Source organism: Colobus angolensis, unplaced genomic scaffold (assembly GCF_000951035.1).
Source record: "Colobus angolensis palliatus isolate OR3802 unplaced genomic scaffold, Cang.pa_1.0 Scaffold25, whole genome shotgun sequence".
Taxonomy (NCBI): Eukaryota; Metazoa; Chordata; class Mammalia; order Primates; family Cercopithecidae; genus Colobus; species Colobus angolensis.
The window spans coordinates 1,662,730-1,675,079 of NW_012115710.1; the positions used below are offsets into that span (position 1 = coordinate 1,662,730).

Consider the following 12,350-nt stretch of genomic DNA (forward strand, 5'->3'; position numbering starts at 1 on the left):
AAGGAAATAAATTCTCCCTTGGAGATTCATGAAGAATCACAGAACTGTGGACCCATATTAGATATGTGACCTACAGAATTGTGAAAGAATAAATCTTTGTTTTAAGCCAATCACTGTGTGGTAGCAGTAAGAATCTGATGAAATAATTTTATGTAGAAAATTCCAAAAAATCCACAAAAATCTCTAAACAAGAAAAATGTAAAGGTGGCAAGGTATAAGATCAACATACAGCAATCTTGTTTCTTTCATCAGCCAGGCATGGCAGCTCACGCCTGTAATCCCAGCACTTTGAAAGGCCAAGGCAGGTGGATCACTTGAGCGCAGGAGTTTGAGACCAGCCTGGGTAACATGGCAAAACCCTGTCTCTACAAAACATTAGCAGGCCATGGTGGCATGCACCTGCAGTCTCAGCTACTCGGGCAGCAGGGGTGGGAGGATCACTTAAGGCTGCAGGACACAGGTTCCACTTAGCTCACATCGTTCCACTGCACTATACCCTGGTGACAGAGTAAGACCTTGTCTCAAAAAATAATAATCTTGCATATTTCTGTACATTAGCAATTTACACATGAAAGCTGATATTAAAAATAAAATACCATGTATGATTGTTCCATTAAAAATATAGGTCAGCCGGGCATGGAGGCTCATGACAGTAATCCCACACTTTGGGAGGCCAAGGCAGGCAGATCACCTGAGGTCAGGAGTTTGAGACCAGCCTGGCCAACATGGTGAAACCCCATCTCTACTAAAAATACAAAGATTAGCCGCAGTGATGGTGCGTGCCCGTAATCCCAGCTAACTGGGAGGCTGAGGGAAGAGAATTGGTTGAACTCGGGAGACAGATGTTGCAGTGAGCCAAGATCACACCAATGTACCCCAACCAGGACAAAAGTGAGATTGTGTCTCAAAAAAAAAAAAAAAAGTCAAAGAAATACGTGTCAGAATATTCACAGAACAAAAAAAAAAAAAAAAAAAGTCAAAGAAATACGTGTCAGAATATTCACAGAACTGTTATGTTAAAACTAAAAAATGCTGATGAAAGAAACCAAAGACACCAAATACAGACACACATACAATGTACATTTATTGGAAGATTCTACTGAAAGCAACATGAAATTATACCAAATTGACACATAGGGTTAACACATTTCCTAATCAAGGCATTCTGCAGATACTAACAAAGTTATCCAATTATGTAGAAAGGCAATGAAACAAACAAACAAAAAACCCCAAACCCCGAAATCTAAAATAGCTAAAACATCCGAATCACAACAGAAAGACTGAAATCACTTCATGTGATTTTAAGTCTTCTAACATAGTGAAAGCACTTTTTTCCTTTTTCATATTTACAGGAAACCTAGTTTGTACTTCTCATTGTCTCGTGTTGCATACTAATGTCACATTTTCTTTCCAAACAACAGCCACATTTATGTGGCCTGCAAATTTTCACTCAAGTAACACACTGAAGAAACGTATTAAACAATGAATCTGGGCTGCAATTTATAAAAAAGATTTTTAGTGGCCGGGCGTGGTGGCTCAAGCCTGTAATCCCAGCACTTTGGGAGGCCAAGATGGGCGGATCACGAGGTCAGGAGATTGAGACCATCCTGGCTAACACGGTGAAATCCCTTCTCTACTAAAAAATACAAAAAACTAGCTGGGCGAGGTGGTGGACGCCTGTAGTCCCAGCTACTCAGGAGGCTGAGGCAGGAGAATGGCATAAACCCGGGAGGCGGAGCTTGCAGTGAGCTGAGATCCCGCCACTGCACTCCAGCCTGGGCAACAGAGCAAGACTCTGTCTCAAAAAAAAAAAAAAAAAAAAACTAGCCGGGCGAGGTGGCGGGCGCCTGTAGTCCCAGCTACTTGGGAGGCTGAGGCAGGAGAATGGTGTGAACCCGCCAGGCGGAGCTTGCAATGAGCCGAGATCGTGCCACTGCACTCCAGCCTGAGCAACAGAGCGAGACTCCCTCTCAAAAAAAAAAAAAGATTTTTAGTGTAACTCATATAAAGAAGCACAAAATAAAATTTTTTGAGACAGTGTCTCCTTCTGTCATCCAAGCTGGAGTACAGTCGTACAATCAAGGAAGACTGCAGCCTCAACCTTCTGGGATCAAGTGATCCTCCTACTGCAGCACCCCTAAAAAGTTGGGACCACAAGTGTGCGTGACTCCACCCAGCTATTTAAAAATTTTTTTTGTAGACATGAGCTTTTTGCTCTGTTGCCCAGGCTGGTCTTCAACTTCTGGGCTCAAGTGATTTTTCCCACCTTGGCCTCTCGAAGTGCTGAGATTACAGGTGTGAGCCACCCCACTCAGCCCCCAAAAAATTGCTTCATACCATAATCTGACAACGACATTTCCACAACTTTTGGCAAAATGCTCTTCTAGTAAAATCTTATCTATTGTATAATAAATATATATCAATAAATATTTGAATACTGATTTTATAATAAACACTTTTGTACAATAATTTTCATGGAACTAGGGTAAAATATATCTCAGGCAACTTCGTTAGACACTTTACTAAACAGCAATTCACAAGCATTTTCAACAATCACAGGTGCAGTGAAACCTACATGTCCAGCCAAGAGGAATGTAACCAGCTATCACCACCAAGAAAACTGGGGTCTTTCCCAACCAAGAAGTGCTCCCTCATTTGGCACCAGGTGGAAGTTCAAACCACAAGTATGTACCCAAACCCCAGCCTTACCCTTCAACAATCATAACACCCAAAGTAGTCACCTATCCCAGTTCTTTCATGACATTTTTGGACCAACTGGGGAAGTCTAACCTGCTTTCCTCAGAAAGCTTTATTATGTAATAAACATTCTCAGACCACTTCAGTATATAGCATCATCATTCCCAATATCCAAGTCAAACCCTAGGTGGACGTCAAACAAGTTCTAGTGGAGGCCAGGTGCATGGCTCACGCCTGTAATCCTAACACTTTGGGAAGCTGAGGTGATTTGAGCCCAAGAGTTGTAGTCCAGCTGGGCAACATTGTGAAACATCTTTAACGAAAAACAACCCAAAATTAGCTGGGTGTGCTGGTGTGTGCCTGCAGTCACAGCTATTCATGAGGCTAAGGTAGGAGGATCACTTGAGCCGGGAGGTTGAGGCTGCAGTGAACCCTAATTGCGCCACTGCACTCCAGCCTGTGCAAGAGACCTTGTCTCAAATTTTAAAAAAAAATTTTTTTCAAGGTTCTAGTGGAGTGGGCAAAAGTTCAAATTACCACAAAGGTTGTGAGGGTGAATATATGACGTTCCAAGTTAAAATACCAAACAAAGCAAAACACAATTCCCTTCTGTGTGTCCACCCTTACGAGGAAATTTATGAACATTAATAATTTCAAATTATGTCACTGAGCACAACAACAAAAAAGAGATTGTATTACACTATTTTTAACCTTATCCCCACATTTTTATCTCATACTTGTCATATTATATTGGTATTTCTGCTTCATAAAAATGAAAGTGTGTGCCACGGGTCTAATTTGGCACACAAGAAAAAGGCACATAGAAAGATGATACAGCGAACATTCGCCAAGGGCGATGAACACATTTGAGGGTACAGGATGCTGGAATTGCACTGCTACGGGATTTTCACTGTACCCACAGAAACGGTCTAGGGCAGAGTACAGACACAGTCATTCAAGTACTAAATATGATTACTCATATTCACACTTACCTAAGGATATGTACCCAAAGGACATGCTGTTTCATTTTACAACCAGAAAACGTGCTGTGGATGCTCCAATTGTGAAATCCCAATGGTGCACTCCTGTGTGCTACAGACGATCCATCTTCCTGAGGTGGGATGAAATGATGATGGTAGAAAAGACATGATTCACTCACTTAGGAAAAATGAAACTTTATTACTACAAACATGAGAGCTACATACATTCTAAATCAAACAGTTGCAACTTACAATGCCAAGAACTAAATGTGAATCCTACTCAAGAATATGCTGATCTGGCTGGGCGCGGTGGCTCATGCCTGTAATCCCAGCACTTTCAGGCTGAGGTGGATGGATCACCTGAGGTCAGGAGTTTGAGACCAGCATGGCCAACATGTTGAAACCCCATCTCTACTAAAAATACGCACCTGTAATCCCAGCTACTTGGGAGGCTGAGACAGAAGAATTGCTTGAACTAGGGAGGCAGAGGTTGCAGTGAGCCGAGATTGTGCCACTACACTCCAGCCTGGGTGACAAGGGTGAGACTGTGTCATATAAAAAAAGAATATGCTGATCTGGTCATTTTGATTAAACGCGCAACTGTGATATCTGTTCTTTCTTCCATTTCAAAAATGAGGCTGGGCGCAATGGCTCATGCCTGTAATCCCAGCACTTTGGGAGGCTGAGGTGAATGTATCACTTGAGGTCAGGAGTTGGAGACCTGCTTGGCCAACATGGTAAACCCTGTCTCTACAAAAAATACAAAAATGAACTGGGTGTGGTGGCACACACCTGTAGTCTCAGCTACTTAGGAGGCTAAGGCAGAAGGATTGCTTGAACCCAGGAGGTGGAGGGTGCAGTGAGCCAAGAACACACCACTACACTCCAGCCTTGGCAACAGAGTGAGACTCTTATCTCAGGGGAAAAAAACAAAACAAAACTATTTCTCATCAGTCTTTGCTAAACAGCAGCTACTGCTATTCAATGGAGAAAGCATCTACCTTTTTCCTTGCATTATTTCTACTATATAATCAGACACTAGCAACCTATTACTCTCTTCCCATTAATAACCCATGCCTTAAGATCACGGCATACTCTATTTCATGGTCAGTTGGTGGAAACTGAAGCACTGTGCACTTAGGTCGGGAGAAAGTGTGTTGACTGCCACAGTATAATGATGGTCATCAGAGTTTTATGTTACTCTGCCCACTTCTCCATGCTCTCTACATCAGACAATATTTAACCTGAAAAGGCAATGTCCTTCTTCATCAGGAAACTGGATAGAAATAATCCTCAGCTAATGAAGTCAGCCCTGTCATCCTACTGATTCTTTCCCAGGGACCACAGTGAATGGCCTGTATCAAAGGCACACGAAGAGATTTCAAAGTCATAAAGTAGCCTTTTCTACGGACCTCAAATAATTGAATTTTTTGTAGCCTGAATAAAACTGGTCATTTACATACCGTTGCACCTTTGATATACATCATGTCATGAGAATCAACATACGTTGACTTAGCATTATTCTGCAGAATGCAATATCATAGATTAATATCAGAGAACTAGAGATTGAGTTACTTCTTGTGTAAATCCTATCTGTGTTCTACAGTAATGGTCCTTGAATAATGACCCGAGTACACACAATCCATCTGTGTGGTTTCACCCTCCACAGTGACGTGGTGATGTCCAGCGATTTGGCAGGCCTTGATAAAGCCTGTGTCACACACATTTAATTTATGATTTCCAGTTAGTATGGACTCTCTGATGTTGATTAATGCTAGAATTCACGATGATGGTTTGCCATACACAGTTTGTAGGGACTCTCATGAATGAACTCTCTGATGCTGTGCAAGGTCAGAATTGTGACTAAAGACCTTAATGCACAGGGTGCATTTGTAAGGCTTCTCTCCAGTATGAATTCTATGGTGATTGGTGAGGGAAGACTTGTGAGTGAAGATCTTGCCACATTCTTTACACTCATGAGATTTCTTCTCAGTATGGATTGCAAGATGGGCAGTAAGGCCTGAACACCCTCGAAATGCTTTGCCACATTTATTACACCTGTAAGGCCTCTCTCCAGTATGAATTATTTGATGTCTTGTAAGGTATGACGCTTGATTAAAGACCTTGCCACATTCATTACATTTGTAAGGCTTCTCTCCTGTGTGAATTTTCTGATGGCATACAAGGTTTGAACTACGACTGAAGACCTTGCCACATTTGTTACATTTGTAAGGCTTCTCTCCAGTATGAATTCTACGATGACTGGTTAGAGAAGACTTGTACCTGAAGACGTTGCCGCATTCTTTACATTCGTAAGGTTTCTCTCCACTATGGATTAGGAAATGGGCAGTAAGGTCTGAAAACTCTCTAAACGCTGTGCCACATTTATTACATTTGTAAGGCTTCTCATCAGTATGAATTTTTCGATGTCGTATAAGGTCTGATTTCTGATTAAAGATCTTGCCACACTGATTGCATCCATAAGGTCTCTCTCTAGTATGAATTCTCTGATGAGAGGTCAGTAAACACTTGCGCCCAAAGACCTTGTCACATTCTTTACATCTGTAAGGTTTCCTTCCAGTGTGAATTAACCGATGGGTTATGAGGCTGGAACGCACTGAAAATGCTTTGCCACATTCTTTACATTTGTGAGGTTTCTCACCAGTATGAACTATTTGATGTTCTGCTAGATATGAATGGCGACTAAAGACCTTGCCACATTTATTACAACTGTAAGGTTTCTCTCCAGTATGAATTTTTTGATGTCGTACAAGGTGTGCAATTTGATTGAAGACCTTGTCACATTCGTGACATTTGTAAGGCTTCTCTCCTGTATGAATTCTTTGATGTTGTGCAAGCTTTGAACTGCTTCGAAAGACCTTGTCACATTCATGACATTTGTAAGGTTTCTCTCCAGTATGAATTCTTTGATGTTGTGAAAGGTTTGAATTGCTACTAAAGAGCTTGCCACATTCATGACATTTGTAAGGCTTCTCTCCAGTATGCATTCTTCGATGTATCACAAGCTTTGAACCACAACTAAAGACCTTGCCACATTCATTGCACTGGTAAGGATTATCTGCATTATGGATTACTTGATGGTCAGAAAGGCTTGCAGATGCTCTAAAGACTTGGCCAAGCTCATTACATTTATAAGTTTTTTCCCTAATGTGTGCTTTCTGTTCTTGTGGAAGTAATGGAGCATCATCAAAATTATTTCTATGTTTATTTAAAAGGTGGGATTTGACACTGGAAGAAATTTTTTCAAGCAATGAAACTGAGGAGTTGTCATTGATGAGTTTTTCAATATGCTTAGACCCAGAAATTTTCCCTTCAGCCTGAAATAGCTGCAGATCATTCAGATGTAACTGAGAAGTGAATCCAAGTTGACTTTTACAAGGCTTGTTTCGTGCAATACTTCCCAATTTAGAACTCCTCTCTAAAACAGAAAGAAAAGAACGGAACTTCAACCCATGACAATGGCATCTTTAGTGTCCGACAGAGGGTCCAGATTCTGCCTCACCTGACTCAGACATTGGTAGGAGTTTCAGCATATTGTGTATATCATGCTAGCAGTGCAGAAAACAGAAGGAACTGAGGTGATGCATTGGAGCAGTGGGGAATCTGCAGGAGTCAAGAGAATTATGGGTAAATCTGAAAGAGATTATGAGCAGAGAAATACAACAGAAACTGAAAGCTTCTGGGAAGAAGCAGGGATAAGCCTCTTAGGGAAAATCAGAAATCCAAGAGCAGCTGCATAGACATTAATAATGGTACTTCCACAAACCAGAAAAACCACATCCCCAGAAAAGGACTGCGTGTTCCCACAAGTAGGAAGCTAAAGGCCCAAGAGATGTGACCAACTCAGCATTCCACTGGAGAATATATGATCACACAGCAAACTGTTTATCATGAATGCAGGATGTGGGCAAACTCACGACTGTACCTGCCACCAGATTTGCTGAAGGCAATCACTCCCTGGTGCCGTGCTCATTGAAATTATCTACTGGGACATCTAGAGCCTATTGTTTGAAGAATGCAGTATTGCAAGCCTGCTGCAAATTAAGCCGCTGACCAATAATCACCACCCCCCTTTCCCTATCTCCTTTACCCAATAAAATGCAAAGGGCTCTAAAGCTCAGGGCCCTTGTTTAATAGAAGCAAGGAGCCCCCGACCCCTTCTTCCAAATATACTCCTTTGTCTTTTATTCCCACATCTGCCCCCTTTGTTCAGTCCCCCAAGATCTGTGCAGGTGGCAACTAGTGACCCAGAACAGGGACTCTAAGGATGTCTACAAGTGGCCTCTGAACACAAAACTTTGAGAACACAAAGAAGGTTCTGCTGGAGCAGAGGAACTGAAATTGACAAGGTGAATGCGGAACCCTGGATGAGTATGCTGGCAGCAGATATAAGGTCAGTGCCCTAAAGAGGTACTAAGAGCGATACAAGGTCACTGCTCTAAAGTACTGGGAACGGTAAGTTTTCTGAATCAGGGTAACATGGGGCAGAATTTGTCTGCTGAAGAAAAACACTATGTGCAGCTGTTTAAAGTTCTATTGAGACAGTCTGGAGCTCAGGTTAATTCACAGACATTAAGCTTCTGTAGGAGATTATGCATAACCCATGGTTTCCACAGGCAGGCGCTCTTCATGTGGAAAACTAGGACAGAGCAGGATTAAACAAGGCTCATCATAAAGGTCTTAAAGTTGATTCTTCTGTCTTCTCCACGTGGAGTCCAGTTTGTACTGTTCTGCCATTATCTCATTATTCTGCTGGGCAGCAAGGTTGAGTCTAAAAATCTGAAAGAATCTGTTGTCCCACCCACAGATCCAATTGAAAATAAAAAACAGGAGAGGGAAGATAAAAATTGGTTTTTACCGCCCCCTCCAGTTGCAGGAACAACTGTACCACTTCCTTCGGGAGCAGAAATAGGGACCCCAGTACAAAGAATTTGACACTCTGCTGCCACAGCTGGAGAGCCCTTAGGACCTTGCACTTTTCGTATTTCCATAAGGCCTGATCCAATCCGCACCAGTTTATTCATGAAAATACCCTGCTAGAGTTTAGTTGCTGAAGGAATTAAAAACGACTGTAGTTAATAATGGAGTACAGAACTCACTCACTTTCGCATTGCTAGAATCCGTAGTCGGTGCTATGTGCCTTCTACTTTGTGATGTAAAATATTTGGCTCAAACTTGTCTGCTAGTGCATATCTGACATGGAATTTAAACTAGCAAGAACTGTGCAGACCAAGCTAGACAGAATCTTGCCGCTTGTCAAGGAGACATTACAGAGGATATGCTATTGGGTAATGGCCCTTATTCAGACCTGGAACATCAAACGGCACTCCCAGATCCTGCTTATCAGCAGTGTTCACAGGCTGCTAAATGCGTATGGGTCACAATTCCACAAGAGGGAGTCCCAGTACAATCCTTTTTGCATATCATGCAAGGGTTGTAGGAGCCCTATGCGCAATGTCTTACAAGATTACAAGAGGCAGTGAAGCGTCAAATTCCTCACACTGCTGCTGCCGAAACGTTAACCTTAACTTTAGCTTTTGAGAAGGCAAACATGGATTGTAAATGTGCACTGGCACCTGTAAAGTATAAAAAAAAGTGGGAAATTTTCTCAGAGCTTGTCAGGATGTAGGAACTGAGCTTCATCGCTCTTCAATGTTAGCTGAAGCATGGCTAATTTAGTACTTGACAAATCTAAAAGCAGCAAAGGATCAAATCCTAGAGTGGAAAAATGTTATACCTGCAGAAAAACCAGACATTGAAAAAAGGAATGCCACCAGATTTCAGGACAGAAAGGACCTTACAATGCAGTGCCCCCCTCCAGTGGAAAAAATGGCAGGACTCTGTCCTCACTGTAACAAAGGAAATCACTGGGCTAATCAGTGCCACTCAAGATTTCATCAGAATGACGCCCCGCCCCCCCCAGGTTGGGAAACAAGAAGGAGGCCTGGACCCAGGCACCTCAAACAATGAGGTCATTCTCAGTTCAGACCACAACCCCATTTCCAGGGTGGGTCCCAGGAGAAACATTGATTCCCTCACCCCAGAAACACCAGGAAGTACAGGATTAGATCTCCCAGTCAGAGAAATAACAGTAGTTGGTGGAGACAAACCTATCAAAATTCCCACTAGTATTTGGGGACATTTACCAAGAGGACACATGGGACTAATTTTAGGCAAAAGCCACCTTAACTTGCAAGGCATCACTGCAGTCCCAGGACTGACTGACTCCGATTATGAAGGAGAAATTCAAGTAGTTTTAATGTTATAAGATCTTTGGGTTTTCGAACCGGGAGAATATACTGCTCAGCTATTGCTTAGTCCCTGCAAATTACACCTGTCTTCACAAAACGAGAAACGGGGAAATAAAGGCTTTGGGAGCACAATTACTTGGGAAATCTATCCCAACCCATAGCCTCTAACAGACCCACCTGCGTTACAAATTAAAGGAAAGAAATTGTATGGGTGAATGGACACAGGAGCTGATGTGTCAGTAATATCCAGTAAAGACTGGCGCCCAGCATGGTCTCTGACACTAACCTCACATCCCTAGTGGGAGTAGGAGCAGCTAAAAGTGTTCAACAGAGTGCTGAGATTTTACCTTGTCTTGGTCCGGATGGACAAGCACGTACTTTCCAGCCTTATGTTGCAAATACAGCCATCAATTTACAGGGTCAAGACTTACTGCATGGGATATGAGACTTACAAATGAAAACTCTGGTAACCCAGGATTTCAAATGTTGAAGGACATGGGATATCAGAGTAGAAAAGGCTTAGGGAAATTCCTACAAGGAAACTCTAATCCATTATCAGTAACTGGAAAAACAGAAAAGGGCTAGGACGTCAGGATTTCTGACAGGGGTCATTGACATTTCTCCTCCGCCCACTGCCTTACCATTAGAATGGCTTAGTGACAAACCTGTGTAGGTGGATCGATGGCCCCTAACACAGGAGAAGCTAGATTGACTTCAACTGTTGGTAAAAGAACAATTGAACGCAGGACATATACAGCAGTCAGTCCCTGGAATTCACCAGTATTTGTTATTCGAAAAAAGTCTGGAAGATGGTGATTGCTGCATGATTTGAGAGCTATTAATGCACAAATTAAACCAATGGGTGCATTCCAGCAGGGTTTACCTTCCCCGGCAGCCACAGACTGGCCTCCTGTAGTAACAGATTTCAAGGATTGTTTCTTTACCATTACATGAGAAAGATAAGCCTCAATTTGCCTTCTCTGTGCCTTCTGTTAATCATAGAGAACCTGTTTCTTGCTATCAGTGGAAAGTTTTACTTCAAGGCTTGCTTAACAGTCCTACATTATGTCAGCATTTTGTGGGAAGAGCATTAGAGGAGCTTCAAAATATGTTTCCCACTGCGTATATCATTCATTTTATGGATGACATTCTTTTGGCCGCTCCTACAGATCAAATTTTACATCAATTATTCAGAGATGTAATGCAAGCTCTTGTTAAATGGAATCCCAAAATTGTTCCAGAGAAAGTGCAAATAACTTCCCCATTCCATTATGAAGGAAATATTGTTACAGAGAGGAGTGTACGGCCTCAGAAAACAGTTCCTGGTAAAGACACATTACAGACTTTAAATGATTTTCAACAATTACTAGGAGATATTAACTGGCTATACCCGATGCTAGGTATTGCCACCTATCAACTTACACATCTTTACCAAACCCTGCAAGGAGATTCTTCCTTCAATTCCCCGTGGCAATTAAGAGGCTGAAGAAGAATTATGGCTTGTAAAGCAAATGCTTCAGCAGAGACATGCCTCCTGGCTACAGCTACAGAAACCTTTGCTTTTGTTTATTCTCCCTACCCCCTATTTCCAATAGAACTTTTAGGTAGGCCAATGCTTAGATAAATCTGTAACAGTAATACATAAACACAAAGGGGAAGACATAGGGAGCTGATGGCCCGAGAGATGTGACCAACTCAGCATTCCATTGGAGGTTTTATGACCAAACAGCAAACTGTTTATCATGAATGCAGGATGTGGGCAAACTCATGACTGCGCCTGCCACCAGAAGGTTTGCTGAAAGCAATCATTCCCTGGTGCTGTGCTCATTATCTACTGGGACATCTTGAGCCTACTGTTTAAAGAATGCAGTCTTGCAAGCCTGCTGTAAATCAAGCCACTGACTGACAACCACCACCCCCCTTCTCCCTCTATCCTTTACCTAATAAATTGTGAAGGGCTCTAAAGCTCAGGGCCCTTCTTTACTAGAAGCAAGGAGCCCCCTGACCTTTTCTTCCGAATATACAATATACTCTATTGTCTTTGTCTTTTATTCCCACGTTTGCTCCCTTTGTTCAGTCCCCCTAGGTCCATGCAGGTGGCACCCACATCCTTTACAACAGGTTGATTTGTAAAGGTCTCACCCTGTACAATTCTTAGACAAAAGAACTGGAACAGTCAGTGCAGTGGCTCATGCCTGTAATCCCAGCACTTTGGTAAACCAAGGCAGGCTGGACAACTTGAGGTCAGTAGTTAGAGACCTGGCTGGGCATGGTGGCTGATGTCTATAATCCCAGCACTTTTGGAGGCTGAGGTGACTGGATCACCTGAGGTCAGGAGTTCGAGACCAGCCTGACCAATAAGGTGAAACCCCGTCTCTACTAAAAATACAAAAATTAGCCA

General features: G+C 42.4%; 1 protein-coding gene across 2 annotated transcripts in view; it reads right to left on the bottom strand.

Annotated features, from left to right (window-relative positions):
* Positions 1 to 3,854: 3,854 nt before the first annotated feature.
* ZNF528 (zinc finger protein 528) overlaps positions 3,855 to 12,350 on the bottom strand; it is a 25,496-nt gene continuing 17,000 nt past the window's right edge. Inside the window, exons 3-4 of one of the 2 annotated variants that reach the window (XM_011946196.1) lie at positions 7,201 to 7,301; positions 3,855 to 7,116 (exon numbers count right to left, since the gene is read on the bottom strand). In XM_011946196.1, coding sequence (XP_011801586.1) covers positions 5,498 to 7,116; positions 7,201 to 7,231 — 1,650 coding nt within the window. In that variant the 5' untranslated portion in view covers positions 7,232 to 7,301 and the 3' untranslated portion in view covers positions 3,855 to 5,497. The remainder of the gene's footprint in view (positions 7,117 to 7,200; positions 7,302 to 12,350) is intronic. The other variant, XM_011946195.1, reaches the window with a different exon arrangement.